The sequence below is a fragment of the Salvelinus sp. IW2-2015 genome, unplaced genomic scaffold (genome assembly GCF_002910315.2).
Source record: "Salvelinus sp. IW2-2015 unplaced genomic scaffold, ASM291031v2 Un_scaffold1305, whole genome shotgun sequence".
Classification (NCBI taxonomy): Eukaryota; Metazoa; Chordata; class Actinopteri; order Salmoniformes; family Salmonidae; genus Salvelinus; species Salvelinus sp. IW2-2015.
Genome location: NW_019942829.1, coordinates 153,108 through 180,488, shown reverse-complemented (window position 1 = coordinate 180,488; position 27,381 = coordinate 153,108). Strand labels below are relative to the sequence as shown.

General features: G+C 44.6%; 1 protein-coding gene across 1 annotated transcript in view; it reads left to right on the top strand.

Annotated features, from left to right (window-relative positions):
• Nucleotides 1–27,381, top strand: part of LOC112070365 (FSD1-like protein) — a 68,939-nt gene that overhangs the window by 11,770 nt on the left and 29,788 nt on the right. Inside the window, exons 4-6 of the mRNA XM_070438940.1 lie at nt 7,760–7,861; nt 10,985–11,007; nt 20,188–20,309. Coding sequence (XP_070295041.1) covers nt 7,760–7,861; nt 10,985–11,007; nt 20,188–20,309 — 247 coding nt within the window. The remainder of the gene's footprint in view (nt 1–7,759; nt 7,862–10,984; nt 11,008–20,187; nt 20,310–27,381) is intronic.

Below are 27,381 nucleotides of genomic sequence, written 5' to 3'. Positions count from 1 at the left end.
AGGTAATTTCAGACACTTTTGTTCCTGCTCAATGGACTTTGAGAGTTGGCCAGAGAACTGCCATAGCAGCACGATGACATCACACACACCCAGGCTGTCTGAGAGGGGTGTATGGAGATACTATAACATCACACACACCCCAGGCTGTCTGAGAGAGGGGTGTATGGAGACACTATAAACATCACACACACCCCAGGCTGTCTGAGAGAGGGGTGAGAGGGGTGTATGGAGACTCTATAACATCACACACACCCCAGGCTGTCTGAGAGAGGTGTATGGAGACTCTACAACATCACCACAACCCCAGGCTGTCTGAGAGAGGGGTGAGAGGGGTGTATGGAGACACTACAACATCACACACACCCCAGGCTGTCTGAGAGAGGGTGAAAGGGGTGTATGAGGACACTACAACATTATGTAAGATCATTTTTGGGTAAAACATTATTTTAACAGACAGACTTTTTAACAATCAGAATGAAAAAATGCCCTGTAATGTTTCAAGTGTTCTCTATTCTATTCTGTCTCATCTGATGTGTTATTGTCACGTTCCTGACCTATTTTATGTTATTTTTGTATATTTAGAGGGTCAGGGCGTGAGTTGGGGTGGGCATTAATGTTTTGTGTTTCATTTTAGGTCACTTGTAATTAGCCTTATATGGTTCTCAATCAGAGACAGGTGTTTGACGTTTTCCTCTGATTGAGAACCATATATAGGTTGGCTGTTCACACTGTTTGTTTGTGGGTGATTGTCTTCCGTGTCTGTGTCTGCGCACCACACGGGACTGTTTTGGTTGTTCGGTTCGTTTATTGTAGTCTGTTCCTGTTCGTGAGTTCTGCGTGTTTATGTAAGTTCCATGATCAGGTCTGTCTACGTTGTTTGTTTGATTTTGTATAAGTCAAGTAATTCGTGTCAGTCTTCGTCTTTTCAATAAATTCATTGATGTCAACATACCTCGCTGCGTATTGGTCCACGATCCTTCTCTCCTCTCCTCGTCCGAGGAAGGAGGAAGACGACAGCCGTTACAGTTATGGATTTTAAAATGTGTGTTTTGCCATTCTTAGTCAATTCTGAATTTCTTCATTTTATCTCTGAGCAAGAATAAAATAAACCAAACAACAGACAGTTGATGCCAGATACACACACACCAGGTTGATGCCAGATACACACACACCAGGCAGTGATGCCAGATACACACACACACCAGGTTGACGCCAGATACACACACACCAGGGTTGATGCCAGATACACACACAGCCAGGCTGATGCCAGATACACACACACACCAGGGCTAACGCCAGACACACACACCAGGGTTGATGCCAGATACACACCACACCAGGTTGATGCCAGATACACACACACCAGGGTTGATGCCAGATACAACACACCAGCGCTGATGCCAATACACACACACCAGGGCTGATGCCAGATAACACACACACCAGGGCTGATGCCAGATACACACACACCAGGGCTGATGCCAGATACACACACACCAGGGCTGATGCAGATACACACACGTCACAGAGCCTTCCAGGCATTGCATTCACTACTGTACACAAAGAGACAAATCCTCTCAGTCTGTAGTATGTCTCTGGATATTGATACAAATCCTATCAGTCTGTAGTATGTCTCTGGGATATGATACAAATCCTATCAGTCTGTAGTATGTCTCTGGATATGAAGACACATTCCTATCAGTCTGTTGTATGTCCTGGGTATGAGACACATCCTCTCAGTCTGTAGTATGTCTCGGATATATACAAATCCTACAGTCTGTAGTATGTTCTCTGGATATGATACAAAATCCTATCAGTCTGTAGTATGTCTCTGGGATAAGAGACAATCCTCTCAGTCTGTAGTATGTCTTCGTGGTATAAGACACATCCTACAGTCTTGTTAGTATGTCTCTGGATATGCAGACACATCCTATCAGTCTGTAGTATGTCTCTGGATAAGATACAAAATCCTATCAGTCTGTAGTATGTCTCTGGATAATATACAATATCCTATCTAGATCGTAGTATTCTCGCTATGAACAAAATCCTATCAGTCTTAGTGTCTCTGATAAATACAAAATCCTATCCAGTCTGTAGTAATGTCATCTGCTGGATAAGATACAAATATCCATCAGCTCTTTAGTATGTCTCTGGATTATGATACAAAACCACACTCAGTCTGTAGTAGTCTCTGGGATAATATACACATCCTCTCAGGTCTGTTAGTAGTCTCTGGGATATTGACCACATCCTCATCTGTAGTATGTCTCTGGATAAGACCAAATCCATCAGTCTGTAGTATGTCTCTGGATAAAGAACAAATCCTCTCAGTTCTGTAGTATGTCTCTGGATATGATACAAAAACCTCTCATCTGTTAGTCATGTCTCTGGATAAGAGACAAATCCTATCAGTCTGGTAGTAGGCTCTGGATATGAGACACATCCTATCAGTCTGTAAATGTCTCTGGATATGATACAAATCCTATCAGTCTGTAGATGTCTCTGGATATGATACAAAACCTCTCAGTCTGTAGTAGTTCTCTGAGATATGATACAAATTCCTATACATCTGTAGTAGTCTCTGCATATGATACAAATCTATCAGTCTGTAGTATGTCTCTGGGATATGATACAAATCCTATCAGTCTGTAGTATGCTCTGGCGATATGAGACACATCCTTATCAGTACTGTAGCTATGTCTCTGGATATGAGACATCATCCTATCAGTCTGTTAGTATGCTCTCATGAGATATGATACCAGTAGTAGCGTCTATCTAAATCCCTTGTAGCTCCTAAGACTTACAGACCATCCTGTGTCGTTGGGTAAGTAAGGTTGGGTTAGCGCCTCAAGTCCTTGTATCCTGGTCTTCTTGGCCCCTTCCTGTTGATGTGTTGGGTTAGGTTAGGGTCAGTACCTGTAGCTGGCCTTCTTGGCCCCTTCCTGTTTGATGTTAGGTTAGGCGTCAGTACCTGAGTCCTGCACTCTTGGCCCTTCCTGTTGATGGTTTGGGTTAGGGTAGGAGCGTAGTACCTGGATTTCCTGTGTCTTCTTGGCCCCTTCCTGTTTGATGATTGGTTAGCGGTTAGTCAGGGGTTAGGGGTTTCAGTACCTTATTTCCTTTTTCTGTCTTGCCCCTTCCTGTTGATGTGTGTGTAGGTCAGGTTAGGGCGCGTCAGTACCTGTATTTCCTGTGTCTTCTTGCCCCTTCCTGTTTATGAGTGTTGGGTTAGGTGGTCAGTTAGGGTCAAGGTCCTGTATTTCCTGTGTCTTCTTGGCCCCTTCCGTTTGAATGATGTTGGGTTAGTAGTCAGGTAGGGTCAGGTACCTTGTATTTCCTGTGTCTTTTCGCCCCTTGCCTGTTTTGTGATGGTTGGTTAGGGGTTAGGGTCAGGTTTAGGGGTTCAGTTACCTGTATTTCCTGTGTCTCTTAGGCCCCTTCTTTGACTGGTGTTTGATGATGTTGTTTAAGTTAGGGTAAACAGTGTTAGCGGTCAGTACCTTATTGCGTGTCTTCTGCCCCTTCCGTTTGATGATGTTGGTTAGGGTTAGGGTTCAGGGCTAGGGTCAGACTATTTCCTGTGTCTCTGGCCCTTCCTGTTGATGTGTGTTGTTAGGGGTCAGGTCAGACCTGTATTCCTGTGTTCTTCTTGCCCCTTCCTGTTTGATGATGTTGGTTATGGGTTAGTCAGTGTAGGGTTCGACCCCCCCAGATATGAGATTACTCATTGTCCCTCTTTGTAGGTTGAGCGCTGCCTGGTATTCTGTTTCCCATTACATCAAACTCACTTCACACCCAGTATCAACTCGCATGTCTCGTCATGTAACTCAGGAAAACATATATTTTCATCAGTTAAATGAAAAACATAGACCTGTTTTTGTTTAATTCATTCTAAATTGTTAAATGCGTGTCCGACTCTTTTGAATGACTAAACCCATAGCAGGACGACCATGTTGTTCATGATTAGTTTTCATTCAACACTCCAAGAGCTAGATTTTGTTTTGCCAGCATTCACCGTTATTATGAGTTGGTCTGTCAGCTGACAAACCAAAATGTTATCTGTGTCACTGTGAGCTCATCTAGCCTTTACCAACCAAGTAGCTGTTCTGTTACCTCCACACCCTGCTCTGGTCCTCTTTACCTTGGGGTAATCGTTACGTTTCCCCCCGCTCTAGTCCTCTCTTCTTGGGGTAATCGTTATGTTTCCCCCCGCTCTAGTCCTCTCTCCTTGGGGTAATCATTACGTTTCCCCCTGCTCTGGTCCTCTCTCCTTGGGGTAGTCGTTACGTTTCCCCCTGCTCTGGTCCTCTCTCCTTGGGGTAATCATTACGTTTCCGCCCCGCTCTAGTCCTCTCTCCTTGGGGTAATCATTACGTTTCCCCCCTGCTCTGGTCCTCTCTCCATGGGGTAATCGTTACGTTTCCCCCTGCTCTGGTCCTCTCTCCTTGGGGTAATCGTTACGTTTCCCCCCTGCTCTAGTCCTCTCTCCTTGGGGTAATCGTTACGTTTCCCCCCCGCTCTGGTCCTCTCTCCTTGGGGTAATCGTTACGTTTCCCCCTGCTCTAGTCCTCTCTCCTTGGGGTAATCGTTACGTTTCCCCCCTGCTCTAGTCCTCTCTCCTTGGGGTAATCGTTACGTTTCCCCCGCTCTGGTCCTCTCTCCTTGGGGTCACAGGAACCTGAGAGGAGGCTTAGCAATAGCAGCTGATAGTCTTTCTGTTAGCGAACAGGTCTTCTCATGGTCAGCTAACTCTGTCCTGTAGGAAGGACAGTTCTGACAGACTGTTCAGCATCAGGTTCAGTCCCAAATGGGATTATATTCTGTAGTGTACCCTATTCCCTATATACTGTAGTGTACCCTATTCCCTATATACTGTAGTGTACCCTATTCCCTATATACTGTCCTATTCCCTATTATACTGTCCTATATACTGTAGTGTACCCTATTCCCTATATACTGTAGTGTATCCTATTCTCTATATACTGTAGTATACCCTATTCCCTATATACTGTAGTGTACCCTATTCCCTTTATACTGTAGTGCACCCTATCCCTATTATACTGTAGTGTACCCTATTCCCTATATACTGTCCTATATACTGTAGTGTACCCTATTCCCTATATACTGTAGTGCACCCTATTCCCTATATACTGTAGTGCACCCTATTCCCTATATACTGTCCTATATAGTAGTGTACCCTATTCCCTATATACGTGTAGTGTACCCTATTCCCTATATAATGTCCTATATACTGTAGTGTACCCTATTCCCTATATTACTGTCCTATATACTGTAGTGTACCCTATTCCCTATATACTGTAGTGTACCCTATTCCCTATATACTGTAGTGCACCCTATTCCCTAATACTGTAGTGTACCCTATTCCCTATATACTGTTCTATATACTGTAGTGTACCCTATTCCCTATATACTGTAGTGTACCCTATTCCCTATATACTGTAGTGCACCCTATTCTCTATATAATGTAGTGTACCCTATTCCCTATATACTGTAGTGCACCCTATTCCCTATATACTGTAGTGCACCCTATTCCCTATATACTGTAGTATACCCTATTCCCTATATACTGTAGTGTACCCTATTCCCTATATACTGTAGTGTACCCTATTCCCTATATACTGTAGTGACCCTATTCCCTATATACTGTAGTGTACCCTATTCCCTATATACTGTAGTGTACCCTATTCCCTATATACTGTAGTGTACCCTATTCCCTAATATACTGTAGTGTACCCTATTCCCTATATACTGTAGTGTACCCTATTCCCTATATACTGTAGTGCACCATATTCCCTATATAATGTAGTATACCCTATTCCCTATATAATGTAGTATACCCTATTCCCTATATACTGTCCTATATACTGTAGTGCACCCTATTCCCTATATACTGTAGTTAACCCTATTCCCTATATACTGTAGTGCACCCTGTTCCCTATATACTGCCCTATATACTGTAGTGTACCCTATTCCCTATATACTGTAGTGCAGTACTGTTGACCAGGCCCCATCCATAGGAATCTGGTTAAAAGTAGTGCACTATATAGGGAATAGTATCTGCACTACAGATACATCCTCAGTCTGACTCAGCAGAGACCTCAGGCTGACTGCCAAACACAGAGCACTTCCAGACGGAGGGATATTGTCTTTTTAGCTTTGACCTTTTTGAAAAGGACATTGAACAGCACTGCGGTAAGCAGCGAGATAGAGAAACAAGATGTAATATGTTAATGGTATCAGGTCTTAAAGTCCCAGTGTCGTCAAAATGTTAGTTTTTTTCCCTTGCGTTTTATAGTATCATATTGTACAACAGTTGATGAAACTAAACACTGTCGAAGTGTAAAACAATGTGAACATTGTTATTTTCAACCAGCAACAATCAAGAACTAACAATCTACACAGGACCGTCTAATCATCAGGTTTACGTGGGCGGGAGTTTCAGCTTCCCTTGGTGACATCACCATGTGGTCAATTGGTTAATACACCAGAAGCAAACCTCTCTGCCAATAACAGCTAGGTGAGGGCCCCTGGGAGAGTGGTGCCAGGAAAATAACCTCTCACTCAACGTCAACAAAACAAAAGGAGCTGATCGTGGACTTCAGGAAACAGCAGAGGGAGCACGCCCCTATCCACATCGACGGGACCGCAGTGGAAAAGTTGGAAAGTTCCTCGGGCGTACACATCACTGACGATCTGAAATGGTCCACCCACACACAGACAGTGTGGTGAAGAAGGTGCAACAGTGCCTCTTCAACCTCAGGAAGCTAAAGAGATTTTACTTGGCCCCTAAAACCCTCACAAACTTTTACAGATGCACAATTGAGAGCATCCTGTCGAGCTATATCATGGTACGGCAACTGCACCGCCTGGTACGGCCACTGCACCGCCCGCAACCGCAAGGCTCTCCAGAGTGGTGCGTTCTGCCCAACACATCACCGGGGGCAAACTACCTGCCCTCCAGGACATCTACAGCACCCGATGTCACAGGAGGCCAAAAAGATCATCAAGGACATCAACCACCCGAGCCACTGCCCTGTTCACCCCGCTATCATCCAGAAGGCGAGGTCAGTACAGGTGCATCAAAGCTGTGACCGAGAGACTGAAAAACAGCTTCTATCTCAATGCCATCACTGTTAAATAGCCATAATTCGCTGGCTTCCACCCGGTTACGCAACCCTGCACCTTAGAGGCTGCTGCCCTCTATACATAGACATGGAATCACTGGCCACTTTAATAATGTTCACATTCTGCTTTACTCATCTCATATGTATCTACTGTATTCTATTCTACTGTATTCTAGTCAATGCCTCTCCGACATTGCGCAATCTAATATTTATATATTTCCTAATTTCATTCTTCTACTTTTAGATGTGTGTGTATTGTTGTGAATTGTTTTTAGATACTACTGTACTGTTGGAGTTAGGAACACAAGCATTTCGCTGCATCTGCTAAATTTATGCATGTGACCAATAAAATTAGATTTTCAGTTTTCTACTCCCCACTCGGACAACTCCCAGACAGTCCTGGCAAAATTCTTGCATGAGAAATTGTTTTTTGCCAAAAAATTGAATTGTGCCAATTTTAATGGAAATCTATTACATACAGTAAGGTACTTAATTGTTACCCAGAAATGATTTGATATTGATATAAAAATGGCTGGATTGGGCCTTTTAATAGAAACCAAACCTGAATGTGCTGTAACAGCTCCATATTTTCTTTGTTCTCCTTTGTTCCGTAGAATCAACTGACACAGAGCAGCGACGCCTTGGAGAGTGCAGAGGAGCTCCTGGAGTTTGCCAACAATGCTCTGGATATTAAAGACGAGGATGAGTTCACTAAGGTAGAGGCTGCTGGTCTGTGATATCATACAGGATGTGGTGTGAAACAACAGCATCTCATTGGCTGTCTAGGCCTTAGACAAGAAGATTATTTGAATGTGATCAGCTGACACGGGATACCAGGAAGTAGGTAAAGGTCAACGTTGACCTGCTGCTGGGTAACATGAGTCAGGAAAATTTTGGCCTCATCCAGCTAAATTTGGTAGATTGTAGTCCTCATTCTAAAGTGAAAGTTTATTTGATTTGTTTTTGGATTTGTTTCTAAATACAATGTGATAAAATGAATGGAAACGAATGAGAACTTTTTTGGTTTTAACAAGCTTAAAATATACTTCTAAAAGGTGACCCATGAAGAATGGTTTTCTTAATTAAACTAACAAACATGATTTTTCGCCTGTCAATTTCCTATCTAATATTTTCAGAATCTTAAAGTGGAACTGACTGCGTTTTATCAACATGAATATGACACCTTTTTAAAAACATTTTCTGACAAGCGAGCACTTAGATATGGTCCTTTTCACGTTTTCAAAAATTCATACAACGTTTGGGAATGAATAGAGTCATTTGTGAAAACTCTTTAGCAATATAGAGTGGGAAAGAGGCTGTGCTTTTGGACAATTAATAGACACTGCAGTACATAAAACCTAATAAAAACACCTGCCTTGTCCAGGACCGGAGTCTACACAGACCGGTGTGCCATAGCCACCAAAAGCTATTTGCAAATAAGCCATTTGCCACATCGGCCTGCCATCATTCACTTTCAACTGGACTGTGTGTTTACAGGCAGTAAGTAGATCATTAGAACACATTCGCCAAAAAGCCACAAAATACACCTGAATGTATTTCTGTAAATATGTAAATACCACTGGAGTCCTCTTACATTTGGGAACTTTACTGTCCTGTTGATCAAACAATGATGAAAAGGTAGGCTCTCTCTCCCTCAGTTATGTACATCAACAACAACAAGATGCTAGCCAGAGCAAGATGAGCTAAAATCTAACGAGGGAACATTAGAATAAATGTTCGTCAACATTGCACTGATAAATGATGGGGGATAGTAGTCTGCTCGCCTGCCAATGCATGCTGGTCCCAACCCACGTTTTGACAACTGAATGGGAACTTGCCTGCCCACCCATTTGATGGATGCCAAATGTTTTATTTATTTTAATTTCACCTTTTGTTAACCAGGTAGGCTAGTTGAGAACAAGTTCTCATTTGCAACTGCGACCTGGCCAAGATAAAGCATAGCAGTTCGACACGTACAACAACACAGAGTTACACATGGAATAAACAAAACATACAGTCAATAATACAGTAGAAAAAAATTATATATACAGTGTGTGCAAATGAGGTAAGATAAATAAATACAGTATGGGGATGAGGTATTTGGATGGGCTATATTTCAGATGGGCTATGTACAGGTGCAGTGATCTGGGAGCTGCTCTGACAGCTGGTGCTTAAAGCTAGTGAGGGAGATATGAGTCTCCAGCTTCAGTAATTTTTGCAGTTTGTTCCAGTCATTGGCAGCAGAGAACTGGAAGGAAAGGTGGCCAAAGGAGGAATTGGCTTTGGGGGTGACCCGTGAAATATACCTGCTGGAGCACGTGCTACGGGTGGTTGCTGCTATGGTGACCAGTGAGCTGAGATAAGGCAGGGCTTTACCTAGCAAAGACTTATAGATGACCTGGAGCCAGTGGGTTTGGCGACGAATATGTAGCGAGGACCAGCCAACGAGAGGATACAGGTCACAGTGGTGGGTAGTATATGGGGCTTTGGTGACAAAACGGATGGCACTGTGATAGGCAAATACATTTAATTGATAACTAAGTGTGCGTTCGTAAATTACCTCCAGTGTGTTTGAGTGATCTCTGCGTTCATAAATTCAGAGCGTTTTGCTCTCTGAGCGCACACTGTTGACACTGGACGGTCTGGCGGAGGGTTGAACCGAGCATTCCTCACAACGGCAGTCAAGCTAACTGGCTAACGTTGGCTAGCTACTTCCAGACACAAATGAGAGAACACCTAACGCTTGCCAGCTGTTTTCATGTTATCTATAGCGTTGGTGACTGTAACTGTGCTGTGACTCGTTCTCCTTACGTTTACTGACACCGGTCATATTCAGCAGGTGTTGCGAGTTTGTAAATGCGCCTGTTTTTCTGCGCTTTGGCACACTCAGACGAGAGTGTTCTGAAATCGGAGTAGATAGCCAGTGAATTGTAGAACGAGAGAGAGATGCTAACTGGATAACAGTTGTTCAAGCTCAGCATAGCTAGCGAGCAAAGCGATTCACATGTCTTGCTAGCTAACCAAATGACACCTGCATCACTAGCTGTGTACAGCAACCGAAAAACAATATGAGGGGAAACAGTCAGTCACTCCTCCAATGACATGACATCCTCCTAGCAGCTAGCTATCTAGCTAACGTTAGGCTCCGTGTTTTTACCTTGCTACATAAATAGATACGCCTGTTAGCCACGTTATGACTGACGTGTGATCATTGCCCTTGCTAGTTTGATTGTATTGACATTCCCAGCTGTAGTTACATTCGTCCGTTTTTGTCCAAAATATTGAACTGAAGCAGTGCATCCTGAACGGAGGCAGCAAACAATGTACCAGGCCAGCTGGGATTTACAACCTGATTTAGGATTTTTTGGGGACTAGCAAGAAATGTATTGGTGAATTATATTAATCATGCATTGAACTGCAACCATCTATTCTGCCAACAATACCTTACTGTAAGTCATGGAATGTTGAGTCAAATATAACCTATTTTTAAAACTTATAAAGTTGGTTTTGTAGCATAAACTAGGAATTTATACATTTTTGACTGGTATTATGATTGTCTGTTTATTTCATATCTGCAAAGTAGTTTAAAACGCAGTCAGTTCCACTTCAACTAATGTTTAAATCCAAAGTCATGCTGCTTTTTCCTGTGTGATGTTGATCACCATGCTCTACTCAGCTTCCCACTGTGTATGAGTGTGAGGGCCCTGCCTGCCAGTCTGTGTCCACTACAGCCACTGAGCAGAACACTGCTGCACGCCCACCAACCCTCAGCTGCATGGCTGTACTAACCAACCTCTTCTTCTTTCTCCTATACGCTCCTCTCCTCCTCTTCTTCCAAGGCTGCCAAGCAGATCAAAGATAGGTAGGTTTACTCGTCCCTTGTCTAGTCTGTGGACATGTCTGTTATCGGCTGCAGTGAGAAGCCTTGCTTAGAGCATAGTTGAGATCGATAGTTTAGCAGATGTATTTTTTTGCTATTTTCATCAGTAGTCCGACGTCAGTGAACTGATAGTAACATGTACTTGACCTACACTACTGTTCAAAAGTTTGGGGTCACTTAGAAATGTCCTTGTTTAAAAATATATATATAATAAAAACACTTTGTCCATTAAAATAACATGAAATTGATCAGAAATACAGTGTCGACATTGTTTATGTTGTAAATTACTCTTGTAGCTGGAAATGGGCTGATCTACAAATAAAATATAAAAAAAGGAAAAAAACAAAAAAAAACATATATAACAATTGAATAAAAAAGGATAGTGAGATCTTTACTAATAGCAATCATTAGCGAGAGGGCCCATTGATCCAGCAACCATATTCCTGTGCTTGCCCAATTGGCACGTGGTCTTAGGTAGATCAAGTTTATCATTTAAAAGGCTAATTGAATAAAACTGCCTTCTTTAACTAACATGTACACTTATACATTTAAGTCATTAGCAGGTAGTACACACGTTGAGTATCTGGAGCATCGCGCATTTGTAGGTTCGATTACAGCGCTCATAAAATGGCTAGTAACCAAAGAGACCTATTTTCTTCTGAAATACTCGTCAGTCTATTCTTGTTCTGTAGAAATGAAGGCTCATATTTCCAGTGCGAGAAATTACAAGAATAACTGATATCTTGTACAAACGCTGTACTATACTCCCTTCACAGTAACTAACAAAACGATAGACTCTAACCAGAATAAGAAAAGATGGAAGTGGAGCAGGCCTCGGTGAAGCACAATCTGAGTCAAGGAGAAAGTCCATGAGGACAGTTAGAAGGACGTAATCTTAGTGTTAACGTGCGATCAACTTGTCAACGCAGCTCTTCAATTAAATAGTACCCACGAAAACGAGCCAGTCTCAACGTCAACAGTGAAGAGGCGATCGAACACAGAGCCTTGGAACACAGGAGTGATGGTTGCTGATAATGGGCCTCTGTACGCCTATGTAGATATTCATAAAAAATCTGCTGTTTCCAGCTACAATAGTCATTACAATATCAACAAAATGTCAACACTGTATTTCTAATCAATTTGATGTTATTTTTATATTGGACAAAAATGTGTTTATCTTTTTCTTTTAAAGGACATTTTTAAGTGACCCCAAACTTTTGAATGGTAGTGTATATGTAGTTACATGTTAAGTGTGGTTACATGCCGTGTGGACTATCAGTGCCGTGTGTGTTACGTGCCGTGTGTGGTTACATGCGTGATGTGATGTGTACAATCTCTGTCCGTGTGGTTTACCATGCTTGGTTAATGTTGTGTTTCTGCCAGTGTGTGTGTGACGGTTACCGTGGTTACATGCCGTGGGATGCTTGTACATGCCGTTGTGTGGTTACATTGCCTGGTTTGTTAGGGTTACATGCCGTGTGGGGTTACATGCCGTGTGTGGTTACATGCCGTGTGTGTTTAAGCTTTGCCGTGTCTATGTGTGGTTACATGCCGTGTGTGGTTATCACGCCCGTGGGGGATCCCTACCAATCCGCCGTGTGTCGAGCTTTAACATGACACTGTGTGTCTCTTGTTTGACCATTTGCTTTCTGATGTTACACATGCTTTGGTGTTATCATTGACCCGTAGTGCGTTTACATGCCGATGTTACCGATGGGTTTACATGACCTGTTGTAAGGTTGTTGAACAATCCCGTGGTGAGCTGGTTACATTGCCACAGTGTGTCGTTAATGTGGATATCAATGCGCGTGTGGTTACATCGCACCAAGTGTGGATGGTTAACATGCCATGTTGGTTAACCATGCCGCTCGTGCTGGTTACATGCGCAGTGTTGAATGCCATGTGGTTTAGTACCTATATCCGCGTTTATGTTGGTATTCATAGAAACTAAGGCTGACAATAGTAATATGTAACAATTTGTTTTGGGGGCACAAAGGGGATAGTACGTTTCCTGACTTTGACTGAGAAGGCCACAATTTCACAATGCTCAGAGTCCCAACATAAACCCCTTTTGTATCTACATCTAAACTAAAATAAAAAATGTGGTGGGTTGTGTTTAGACATTGCTCGTGTGTCGTGAATACATGCGTGAGTGTTATGATGTGGTTAGGCATGCCGTGCTGTTGAGGTTAGATTGATGCCCCAGCGAGATGTTGTTACATGCACATATGTTGAGTATATTACTTTGACCGAAGTGGTGGGTTTACATTGCGGCAAATGTAGGTTCCACGCATGCGCATATTAATCCTGTGTTAGTTTCGATATCTTCCGTCTTTTAACCTCAAATGTTATGTGGTTTATACATTGTCCGGTTGTTGTTTATCTTCATTACAGCCGTGTTTGGTTACTTTTAGCGCGTTGTGGATAACATGCCGCCTAAACATTTGTTAAGTTAACCCTGACGTACCCCGTGCTTAACTGTGGTAATCACACATGTGTCGGTTTACAATAGCCGTTGCAAGATAGATGCTGTCGGGTTCACTTGTCCGTTTGCTGGTTACATGATCGGCGTGGTGGTATACATGCCCGTTTGTGGATTGAACCGATGGCCACAGAGGTGTGTTGTACCCATGCCCCGTGTTGGATTGCATAACCTAGAATAAAACGGGAATGTAGTGAAAAATAGCTTATAAACAAATTAAAGCGAGTACGACGCATAATAGTAGCGATAACAAATATCCACCCACTCCCAATACCCCAGTCACAACTGCATCTGAAAAACCTAGAAAAGTAGCTGATTGACACCTTGCCTCATGCACAAAGAGGCACGCACACAACAGGCTTTTGTAGAAGAAAGACGAATAGAAAACAAGAGTACAACGAAACCGCTATCGGTAGAAACCCCAAAAAACAACCAAAAAAAAACACATGAGTGTACAGAGTATCAGACTATGAATGTGAGATTGCAAGAAGGTACCCTGTATCCGCAGCCCGTGTCGAGGGACGAGGCCGCAGAACAAAAAACACACTAAACATAAAAACGATTATTCCAAACAAACTGTTTAAACACAATAAGCATTGGACAAGACAAGCATGTGAGTGCCGATAGATGTAGATACTGTGTGACACAAATATATTAGTAGAAAAAAAAGAAACACAAAAGTGGCGATACGAAAGAATGACAGGACTTGGCATTGAACAATGCATAGATAATCAACTCGTATATATACAACCCAAACTAAATGCCACATTATCACTGAAAACCCAATATAAGTCACCCATAGAAATAAAATATACAACACAAGAAGCAGAAAGTACGCTTCATAGTAGAAAAATGGAAAAACTAGTTTATGAAAAACAGTCTGTCAACTAATGAGCATTGAGCACAACAACTTAAAGGAAATTATCATTTCCTAAGCTTCAATAATTCACTCCAAGACACAAAACCAACCAAAAAAACCAACACCCAACAAACAATAATTTGTAAAAACAACCCAAAAAAAACCCAAGAACCCCAAAATAAATAGTATGAATTGATCAATATTGTCCCAACACCCAAAACCAAGAATAAACATTCCCAAGAAACACCAATTAAGAGCAATGAACCATAACTATCAATAACATTTAGGGAAAAGATCAACACAAATGGAGAAACAAACACATTAGCAGAACACAACTAATACTAATATCCTCTATATATAAAAAACAACAATAAAACTAAATCTGGACAAAAAAATCACAGCAAGATAGATTCGACTAAACAAAAGGCAATCTGCATCACACATCCCACCACAAGCCAACATCCAATTAAAAAATCACAATGTAATCATCTAAACTTTTATTGCTACTTCAAAATATCAAATGACATGACACAACGTCAAGAAACTATAATACATAATACAAAATGTTTCTTACCCACTAGCGTTCAGAACCCAACCAATCACTTTAAAAACACAACCATATCCACACTAAACAATTTTCTAAGAGAAATAACTCGCTGTGTAAAAACTTTCAAGTAAAGCATTATAAGATAAAGACTACTCAGCTTTGGGGCGAACAAACCCAACCCGAAAAAAGAGACCAAACACAAAAAACCCACACAAAAAAAGAGTAGTGAGCTAAGGCTCATTCGGAGAAAACGAGGACACAATCGCCGACTCACAACTCACCACACACACTAAGACATAAACTAAACTCGACCAAATGTATCACATAGATATTCCCTACTTTAAACAAACCCTAAGGAGTTATATGACTCAATGAAAAAATAACCAGAGCCACAACGAGAACAAGAAGAGCATACAGCGAATCATCAAAAGAGAAGACAACATACAGAGAAGAATATAGCAACCAAGTGACATCATGAGCTTTCACGAAACAAGCAGAGCTAACGTTCAAGGGACGCATAAACACCCACGAGAGTCGCACGAGCATATGCAGCACAGCAATCAGGACTCCTCCATCACCAATCAATAAGAGAATAGACAAAAATCGACCAGCAACGACCAGAAAAACAAAAAAACATACTTCACAAAAGGCAATCAAAAAAAGAAAAGAGGAGAAGCAGGGCGCCAAAAAGAGTACACACAGCCGTAATGAAAAATATCAAAAACGACAGAAAAGTGGACAAACAATCAGACAATACAACAAACAAAAAAAAAAACATCACAATGTGCCAAATCACCCAACAATACAATTTGCCGGTTGGATACATAACCCGTAGTGGTAACATTGCCAGTGTCAGGCTTACCACATGCCGCGTGAGGTTTACATGCCGACGTTTGGCCAAAGTTGGTCCATTGGCTGTTGGGTTTACATGCCGTTTTCCACTGGTTACATGCCGTGTGTTACACTTGCACGTGTCGTGTTAGACATGCCGTGTGTTAAATCTGCCGCTGCTTGTGTTCTACTTAACATGCCATGTGCAAGTGTAGTTAGCATTGCGGACCTGTGGTTTAGCCACTGCCGTAGTTTTTACATGCCTAGTTGCTTTAACACCACATATGGCCGATTCTCTTCGGAGTGTGTTTACATTAGTGTGTGTTTACATGCTCCGATGTGTTTATACTCACTATGCCGAGTGCCGTTGAGTTACTAATGCCGTGTGATGTAACATGCCCCTGTGTGTCTTACCCCCAAGTTGACCCGTGGACTCAGTGTACCATAGCTCCGGATGTTTTACAGTGGCCCCGCTTGGATGGTATACGACACAATAACGCCGTTGTGTTTATCAATATGCACGTCTGTAGCGTACTGCCGTTGCCTGGTTTACATGCCGTGTGTGTTTTACATCACCGTTGTATGGTTACATACCAGGTGCTGTGTAAGTTCATGGCGACGTGTAGAGATTACATCGCCGATCGTGTAGCGTTACATGCCACGCCTGAGGCTGTGTGGCTTAATTCATCATCCGTTGGTTACGCATTAAACGCCTGGTGTGGTTTACGGCAGATTTTTAACCCGTGTAGTGCATATACGATGGCTGTGTGGTCTACCATATACAGTCTTAGTTACATGCCGATAGGTAGTCTAGCCGTGTGTAGATTAAATTATGCCTCCGCCGTGCTGTGACATGCCGGTGGTTACATGACCGTGAATTCGTTCTATCATGCCGTTGTCGTGTTACATGGCCGTGCTGTTGGTTAACATTGCCGTCGGTTGTGGTTAACAATGCCGTGTTGTTGGTTTACATTGCCGTTTGTGTGGTTACATGCCGTGTGTGGTTACATTTGCCGTGTGTGGATTACCATGCGCTGCTGTGGTTAACCACCTGCCCTGGTTGTGCGTTACATCTAATTGGTTACATGCTCTCGGTGATTAGGTTACATGCCATGTGTTAAACATAGCCGTGTGGTTACACTGCCGTGTAGGTACCATGCCGTGTGGTTAGCATATTCCCGTTGTGAGTGCTTACATGTCCGTGTGGTTAACCATGCCTGTACTAATTTCCGTTCGTTACGATTACCGTGTGATGCGGATACATGCCGTTGGTTACATGCTTGGTTGTGATTAACATAGCCCGGGTGTGGTTACCCTTCGCCCTCGTGTGTCGGTACATGCCCCGCGTGTGGCGTTACCCACTGCCCTCGCGTGCGTGTTACTATCCGTGGTGTGTTTACCATGGCAACGAAGCTGACTCGTGATACATTGCGCGGTTGTGAAGTTACCATAGCCGTCGTGGTTACCATGACCGTGTGTTGTTTACATGCCGTGTTGTTGGTGTTACATTGCCTGTGGTGGGATGTGCTTACATGCCGTGTAGGGCCTATCAATGCCCCGTGTCGAAGAGTTCATATTGAGCCGTAGTGGGGTACATGCATGTGTTACATTTGCACAGATGTGGATGGTTACCATTGACCCCAATGTGGTTACATGCCAGTTGTGGTATCAACATTCCCTGGTCGTGTGTCTACGCCCGCTGTGTGGATTACATGCCGTGGCGCTTCAGTGTACGATGCCATGTGGTTACATGCCAGCGTGTTAACATGCTCATTTCTTAACATGCACGGTCGTTACAGTTCTGTGTGGCCTTAAGTGCCCGTGGTGTTACAATGCCCCGCCAATAGTCGGTTTACTGCGTGATCCACCTGCTTCAACGACTGCTCCGATCACACCGGAGTGTGGGATACATGAACCGTATGTTCCCGGCATCTGTGGTTAACTGGCCGTGTCGTGTTACATGCGTTGGTTTACATACCGTGTGTGGTTACATGCCGTGTGCTACATGCCGTTGCGTGCGGTACATTATGCCACGTGTGTCGATTACATGCCGTGTAGGTCTAACATGCACGTGTGGATAAATTGTACCGTACGAATATGCTGATTCGTGTGGTTACATACCGTGTTTGGTTACATTGGCCGTGTTGGTTAACATGTTGACCGTTGGTGATGACCACCGAATGTCCTGTGTGTGGTTCAACATAGTGGCGTAGTGATACGATTGCCGGCTGTTACATTGCCGTGTGGTTACATGCCGTTATGTGTTTGACATGCCTGTGTGGTTACATTTGCCGTGTGTGGTCCATGCCGGTGTGTAGTACATGCTAAGTCTATCCCACCTGTGTGAGTTACATGCCGTGGTGGTTACATGCCCATTGTGGTTACAATGACGGTTGTAGGTTACATGCCATTGGCTGAATAAATGCCGTGGGTTACATTCCGTGTGTGTACATTCCAGTGTTGGTTACTTCCGTGTGGTACATGCACCGTGTGAGTTTACATGCCGTGTGGTTTTACACTTCTACAAGTGACCAGAAGATGTCGACTACATGCCGTGGTGGTTATGATGCGGTGATATCGGTTACATTTGCCGTGTGACTGTGGGTTAGCATGCCCAGGCTTGGGTTACATGCCGTGTGAGTCGCGGTGAAACGGGGGAAATTACATGTGCCGCTGCGTGAGTGGTATACATGCCGTGCCACTGCTTTTTGTGTTTTTACATGCCCTGAGTTGTGACTTTACCATGCCGAGTGTGGTTAATGCCGTGTGGTTACATGCCGTGTGTCTAGTACATGGCGAGTGACCGAGCATGGCCCGAATGCTTGTGGTTACATGACCGTCTGGGTTACATGCCGTGTGTGTGGGTATACATGCCGTCGTTGGTGGTTACATGCCGGTTGTTGCGTGCCGTTGTACATGCCATGTGGTTACATGCCAAGGTGTGCATAATGCCATGTGGTTATCACGTGTGGTTACATCCGTGTGTGGATACAATGCGTGTGGTGGTTACAGTGCCATGTGGTTACATGCCAGGTCTTACCATGCCGTGGTGGTACATGCCGTGTGGTTACATTCCGTGGTTACATGCCGCCTGTGTGGTGTTTACATGCCGTGTGTGGTTACTGCCGTGCTGTGGATACATGCCGTGTGGTTACTGCCGTGTGTGTTACATGCCGTGTGTGTGGTACATGCCGTGTGGTTACATGCCGTGTGGGTTACATGCCGTTTTGTGGTACATGCCGTGTGTGTTTACATTGCGCGTGGTTACATGCCGGTGTACATGCCGCTCTGTGTTACATGCCGTGTGTTACATGCCGTGTGGTTACATGCCGTGGTGGTACATTGCCCGTGTGTTCACAGCTGTGGTTACATGCCGTGTGGTTACAGCCGGTGTTTACATGCCGTGTGTGTTACATGCCGTGTGTTACATGCCGTGTGTTTACATGCCGTGTTGGTTACATGCCGTGTGTGTTTACATGCCGTGTGTTTACATGCCGTGTGTGTTACATGCCGTGTTGGTTACATGCCGTGGTGTTTACATGCCGTGTGGTTACATGCCGTGTGGTTTACATCCGTGTGGTTACATGCCGTGTGAATCCGTGTGGTTACATGCCGGTGTGGTTACATGCCGTGTGGTTACATATCCGTTTATGTTCCAGATCTGTTTTACCGTGTGGGTACATCCGTGTGGTTACATCTACCGTGTGTGGTGTTACATGCCGTGTGTGTTACATGCCGTGTGGTTACATGCCGTGTGGTTACATGCCGGTGGTTACATTGCCGTGTGTGGTTACATGCCGTGTGTGGTACATGCCGTGTTGTGGTTACCATGGCCGTGTGGTTACATGCTCGTGTGGTTACATGCCGTGTGGTTAACATGCGCCCTGTTTGTACATGCCGCTCTGTGGGTGACACTTCGAGCGCGTGTGGTGTACATTCGTGTGTAACCTATCCGTGTGGTTACATGCCGTGTGGTTACATGCCGTGTGGTTACATGCCGTGTGGTTACATGCGGTGTGGTTACATGCCGTGTGGATACATGCCGTGTGGATACATGCCGTGTGGTTACACGCCGTGTGGTTACACGCCGTGTGGTTACACGCCGTGTGGTTACACGCCGTGTGGTTACACGCCGTGTGGTTACATGCTGTGTGTGGTTACATGCGTATGTTTGTTTGCTGTGACTGATCCCAGGTCAGTGATGTGGTGTGTCTGTTAGCTGGAGGGTGGTCTGAAAGACCCCACACACCAGAACGATGGATGACCATGTGTAACTGAGTGTCGCTGACCAGAATATATTTTGTAGAATCATCAAAAACAGCCAGAAGGCGTTGCCAATAACACACTGTAATCACAGCAATGGAACGGCTTCCTTCTGTCCTCTGCTGTTTCAGCTGGTAGGGTGCTGGTGTTAGTCTCACTGTGCCTTGTTCCTCCCTGCAGGGTAACCATGGCCTCAGCCTTCAGACTGACCATGAAGCCCAAGGTCACAGACAACATGAACCATCTGATGGTGGACTTCAACCAGGAGAGACAACTTCTCCAGAACCTCAAGTTCCTGCCTGGTACGTGATGAGACTATGGCTGCCATCCCAAATGACACCCTGTTCCCTATGCGGTGCACTACTATAGACCAGGACTGGCACCCTATTCCCTATATAGTGTACTACTATAGACCAGGACTGGCACCCTATTCCCTATGCGGTGCACTACTATAGACCAGGACTGGCACCCTATTCCCTATATAGTGCACTACTATAGACCAGGACTGGCACCCTATTCCCTATATAGTGCACTACTATAGACCAGGAATGACACCCAGTTCCCTATATAGTGTACTACTTTAGACCAGGGCCCTGTTCCCTATGCGGTGCACTACGTTTGACCCCTTGGGCCCTTTGAACTGCAAGTCACTCTGGATAAGAGCGTCTGCTAAATGACTCAAATGTAAAAGTAGTGCTCTATAATAAGGAATAGGGCCCTGGTCAAAAGTAGTGCTCTATATAGGGAATAGGGCCCTGGTCAAAAGTAGTGCTCTATATACGGAATAGGGCCCTGGTCAAAAGTAGTGCTCTATATAGGGAATAGGGCCCTGGTCTAAAGTAGTGCACTGTGTAGGGTATAGGGCCCTGGTCTAAAGTAGTGCACTGTCTGTGGGGTTGTCCTCAGGTGCCTGAGACGTAGTGGATGTGGACCAGGTTGTCCTCAGGTGCCTGAGACGTAGTGGATGTGGACCAGGTTGTCCTCAGGTGTTTGAAGACGTAGTGGTGGGACGCAAGGTTTCCTCAGGTGCCTGAGAACGTAGTGGATGTGGGACCAGGTTGTCCTCAGGTGTTTGAGACGTAGTGGATGTGGACCAGGTTGTCCTCAGGTGCCTGAGACGTGTGGATGTAGCGCAGGTTGTCCTCAGGTGCCTGAGACGTAGTGGATGTAGACCAGGTTGTCCTCAGGTGCCTGAGACGTAGTGGATGTGGACCAGGTTTGTCCTCAGGTGCCTGAGACGTAGTGGATGTGGACCAGGTTGTCCTCAGGTGCTGAGACGTAGTGGATGTGGACCAGGACATCAGTTTTAACTCGTTGACATTTGAAACCATCCAATCTGACAACACATGTCTTTATTATTAAACTAATAGACATGAGATTACATTTGATGAAAAAGATTGCTAATATTTGCATTATTATAAATTCTGTATTTGAACTGTTTTGGTGTCATAAATGATATGGCTTGTTGTTAATTGAGTTTCTACCTTTGATAGTTTTTCCTGCTTATTTGGTATGTATTAGGATCGCCATTAGCCGCTGAAAAAAGCATCAGCTATAGGGACAGGAAATCAAATCACATGTTTTTACATGCGCCGAATACAATTACCTTGGAATGCTTACAAGCCTTAACCAACAATGCAGTTCAATAAATAGATTTAAGAAAATATTTACTAAATAAACTAAAGTATAAAAATCTAATCAAAAAAGAACACAAGAAGATGACATAACAATAACGAGCCTTTATACAGCGGGGACCGGTAGGGAGGAACAGACAGACAGACAGATCCAGTCAGCCAGAGGGAGGAACAGACAGACAGACCTCAGTCAGCCAGAGGGAGGAATAGACAGACAGACAGATCTCAGTCAGCCAGAGGGAGGAACAGACAGACAGACCTCAGCCAGCCAGAGGGAGGAATAGACAGACAGATCTCAGTCAGCCAGAGGGAGGAATAGACAGACAGATCTCAGTCAGCAGGGGGAGGAACAGACAGACAGACAGATCTCAGTCAGCCAGAGGGAGGAACAGACATACAGACCTCAGTCAGCCAGAGGGAGGAATAGATAGACAGACAGATCTCAGTCAGAAGAGGAGGAATAGACAGACAGACAGATCTCAGTCAGCCAGAGGGAGGAACAGACAGACAGACAGATCTCAGTCTGCCAGAGGGAGGAACAGACAGACAGATCTCAGTCAGCCAGAGGAGGAACAGACAGACAGATCACAGTCAGCCAGAGGAGGAACAGACAGACAGATCACAGTCAGCCAAGGGAGGAACAGACAGACAGACAGATAGATAGGCAGAAGATCTCAGTCAGCCAGAGGGAGGAACAGACAGACAGCTAATTATTTTTTCTTTCAGAGCAACAGAGCATCAGCTGCCACAACACATCATCCAAAGATTCTCCAGAGACTTCTCTTCGTGGTCGAATGTAGAGCAGATTGTTCGGACTCTTTTGTAGATGTTCTAGAGGATTCTAGGGAGCACCAAGCCTCGTCTTTACAGGGTTATAATGACTGGCCCTCCTATTGGAATATTAGTGATCTCTGTGCTGCTCAGATCCAGGATCATCTGACGATGTCCCCCTGTCCTCCTCTTCCCAGCGCTGTGTCATACAGGATCCCTAAAGGCTCTGCACCAGATGATGCACTGAGCTCTGCACTAATGTTACTCTGACTGAACTAGCCCTGAATGTAGATGCCCCCAAGCTCAGAGCTAGCCACTCACAAAGACAAAAATAACCCCAGAAAATAACCATTTCCTCAGGGAACTAACCTGGGCAGTAGTCTTTCTCATGCTAGTCAATCCTCCATAAACTACTGTTGTAATGTGCTGTATGGTTGTATGGATGTATGGCTGTATGGCTGTGTAGCTATGATGGATGTATGGCTGTGTAGCTATATGGATATATGGCTGTGTAGCTATATGGATGTATGGCTGTGTGCTATATGGATATGGCGTGTAGCTATATGGATGTATGGCTGTGGAGCTATATGGATATATGGCTGTGTACTATATGGATATTGGCTGTGTAGCTATATGGATGTATGGCGTGTAGCTATATGGATATATGGCTGTGTAGCTATATGGATGTATGGCTGTGGAGCTATATGGATGTATGGCTGTGTAGCTATATGGATGTATGGCTGTATAGTGACTGGGTTACTAGTAGCTTGAGAGGCGAGAACTGCTTGTGTAGCTTCTACAGCTTGAGGACAAATCCTTCTCAAGCTGACTATTGTCTGTGTGTGTGTTTGCATTGATAACATCAACCTGTACACATCGTTGTGGACCTGGAGCAGCTTTGAGGCAATCGGTCAGAGGAGTGGCTAGACTAGTGAACTGTTTGAATCGGTCAGAGAAGTGGCTAGACTAGAGAACTGCTTGAATCGGTCAGAGGAGTGGCTAGACTAGAGAACTGCTTGAATTGGTCAGAGGAGTGGCTAGACTAGAGAACTGCTTGAATCGGTCAGAGGAGTGGCTAGACTAGAGAACTGCTTGATCGGCAGAGGAGTGGCTAGACTAGAGAACTGCTTGAATCGGTCAGAGGAGTGGCTAGACTAGTGAACTGCTTGAATCGGTCAGAGGAGTGGCTAATAGTGAACTGCTTGAATCGGTCAGAGGAGTGGCTAGGCTAGAGAACTGCTTGAATCGGTCAGAGGAGTGGCTGGCTAGAGAACTGCTTAATCGGTCAGAGAGTGCTAGACGGAAACTGCTTGAATCGTCAGAGGAGTGGCTGACTAGAGAACTTTGAATGGTCAGAGGAGTGGCTAGACTAGAGAACTGCTTGAATTGGTTAGAGGAATGGCTAGACTAGAGAACTGCTTGAATGGTCAGAGGAGTGGCTAGACTAGAGAACTGCTTGAAGCGGTCAGAGGAGTGGCTAGACTAGAGAACTGCTTGAATCGGTCAGAGGAGTGGCTAGACTGAGAACTGCTTGAATCGGTCAGAGGAGTGGCTAGGCTAGAGAACTGCTTGAATCGGTCAGAGGAGTGGCTAGACTAGAGAACTGCTTGAATCGGTCAGAGGAGTGCTAGGCTAGAGAACGGCTTGAATGGTCAGAGGAGTGGCTAGACTAGAGAACGGCTTGAATCGATCGGAGGAGTGGCTAGGCTAGAGAACTGCTTGAATCGGTCAGAGGAGTGGCTAGGCTAGTGAACTGCTTGAATCGGTCAGAGAGTGGCTAGGCTAGAGAACTGCTTGAATCGGTCGGAGGAGTGGCTAGGCTAGTGAACTGCTTGAATAGGCCACCTTTATGTGTGTGTGTGTGTGTGTGTGGACGTGTTTAACTATTCTTGTGGGAAAGAAGTCCCTACAAGAGTAACAAAGTAAAATTGACCAGCTGGGGACATTTTGTTAGTCCCACAAGGTCAAATGCATTTCTAGGGGTTTAGCGTTAAGGTTAGAATTAGTGTTAGGGTTAGAATTAAGTTAAATATTAAGGTTAGGAGCTAGGATTAGGTTTAGGGTTAGGATAAAGTTTAGGTTTTTGGGTTAGGGTTAAGGTTAGGGTTAGGGTTAGGGAAAATAGGATTTTGAATGGGACTGAATTGTATGTCCCACAAGGTTAGCTGTACAAGACTGTGTGTGTGTGTGTGTGTGTGTGTGTGTGTGTGTGTGTGTGTGTGTGTGTGTGTGTGTGTGTGTGTGTGTGTGTGTGTGTGTGTGTGTGTGTGTGTGTGTGTGTGTGTGTGTGTGTGTGTGTGTGTTTTGTGTGTGTTTGTGTGTGTGTGTGTGTGTGTGTGTGTGTGTGTGTGTGTGTGTGTACGTTTTACTATGCTTGTGAGTTCTAGAAGTCCTCACGAATAGTAAGCCAACAAAAAAAAATCTGGGCCTCACTTGTAAAAGGGCTATTTTAGATTTAGGGTTAGAGTTAGGGTTAAGTTTAGGGTTAGAATTAAGGTTAATGGTTAGGTTTAGAGTTAGGGTTAAGTTTAGGGTTAGAATTAAAGTTAATGGTTAAGTTTAGGGTTAGAATTAAGGTTAATGGTTAGGTTTAGAGTTAGGGTTAAGTTTAGGGTTAGAATTAAGGTTAATGGTTAAGTTTAGGGATAGAATTAAGGTTAATGGTTAAGTTTAGGGTTAGAATTAAGGTTAATGGTTAAGTTTAGGGTTAGAATTAAGGTTAATGGTTAAGTTTAGAGTTAGTGGTGGAGGCTCCTGGGGGGAGGGTGGAGGCTCCTGGAGGCTCATAATAATGGCTGTAATGGAGTGAATGATACCACCCCATTATTGTGAGCCGATCTCGCCCTTCAGCAGCCTCCAGGTAGCTTAGCGGTTAGAGAGGCGAGCCAGCAGCCTGAGGGTTGTCAGTTTGAATCCCGGGTCTGACGGGAAAAATCTGTCGGGAAATGCCATTGCCTGTCGTTATGCCCTTGAAACAAGGCACTTGAACCCCACAACAACAGTTCCACGGACGCCCAGTGTTGGGTTAAAAGCAGAAGTCACATTTCGATTGGACCTTGTGTGTAACTGACCAATAAAGGGATCTTTATGTTATTTTAATCTTGTGTGGTTGCGTAATCCGTATGAGAGGGCCAGTTCCGTATAACTAGGCAGTCTGTGGCTGCTCTGCTCTCGCTGTTCCTCAGAGCTAGTAGACATGCTCACTGGACCGAGGTGAGCAGAAAGAGACAGAAATAATCATCACAGCTCAGACTAGCCTCTACCTCTGTCACATGATTGGAGAGCAGTCTGTTTGACATTTTTTTAAATGCATTTCCTGCAATTCTACAGTTTGACGGGATTTATTATGCCTCTTGGGGGATAGAGGGGTATATGGAGGGGTATATGGAGGGGTATATGGGGCGGTACAGTGCATTCAGAAAGTATTCAGACCCCTTGACTTTTTCCATGTTTTGTTGCGTTACAACCTTATTCTAAAATGTTTTTAAAAAGTAGTTTTCCCCCCCCTCATCAATGTACACACAATACCCCATAATGACGAAGCAAAAACAGGTTTTTAGGCATTTTGAAAAAACTGAAATCACATTTACATAAGTATTCAGACCCTTTACTCAGTACTTTGTTGAAGCACCTTTGGCAGCGATTACAGCCTTGAGTCTTCTTGGGTATGATGCTACAAGCTTGGCACACCTGTATTTGGGGAGTTTCTCCCATTCTTCTCCGCAGATCCTCTCAAGCTCTGTTAAGTTGGATGGGGAGCGTCGCTGCACAGCTATTTTCAGGTCTCTCCAGAGATGTTAGTCTGGGTTCTCGCTCCGCCACTCAAGGACATTCAGAGACCTGTCCCGAAGCCACTCCTACGTTGTCTTGGCTGTGTGCTTAGGCTCGTCTTCCTGTTGGAAGGTGAACCTTCGCCCCAGTCTGAGGTCCTGAGCGCTCTGGAGCAGGTTTTCATCAAGGATCTCTCTGTACTTTGCTCCGTTCATCTTTCCCTTGATCCTTACTAGTCATAGTTGATCAGGATGTTGATTGTGGCCTGTGGAATGTTGTCCCACTCCTCTTCAACGGCTGTGCAAAGTTGCGTCCCCACCATCAGACAGTTACTGTGGTTGTTAACACAGCCCTGCGTCCCCCAGCCTGCGTCCCACCATCAGACAGTTCTGTGGTTGTTACACGGCAGCATTCCCCACCATCAGACAGTTACGTGTGGTTTGTTAACACAGCCTGGCGTCCCCACCATCAGACAGTTACTGTGGTTGTTAAAACAGCCCTGCGTCCCCACCATCAGACAGTTACTGTGGTTTGTTAACACAGCCCTTGGCTCAGCGCATCAGACAGTTACTGTGGGGTTGTTAACACAGCCCTGCGTCCCACCATCAGACAGTTTACTGTGGTTGTTAAGCAGCCCTGCGTCCCCACCATCAGACAGTTACTGTGGTTGTTAACACAGCCCTGCGTCCCACCAATCAGACAGTTACTGTGGTTGTTAACAAGCCCTGCGTCCCCACCATCAGACAGTTACTGGTGGTTGTTTAACACAGCCCTGCGTCCCCACCATCAGACAGTTACTGTGGTTGTTAACGCAGCCTGCGTCCCACCATCAGACAGTTACTGTGGTGTTACACAGCCCTGCGTCCCCACCATCAGACAGTTTACTTGTGGTTGTTAACGCAGCCTGCGTCCCCACCATCAGACAGTTACTGTGGTTGTTAACGCAGCCTGCGTCCCACCCATCAGAACAGTTACTGTGTTGTTAACGCATGCCCTGGCGTCCCCACCATCAGACAGTTACTGTGGTTGTTAAACAGCTGTCCACATCAACAGTTACTGTTGACGCGCCTGCGTCCCACCATCAGACCGTTACTGTGGTTTAACCACGCCCTGCGTCCCCACCATCAGACAGTTACGTGGTTGTTAACACAGCCCTGGTCCCCACCATCAGCAGTTACTGTGGTTGTTAACACAGCCG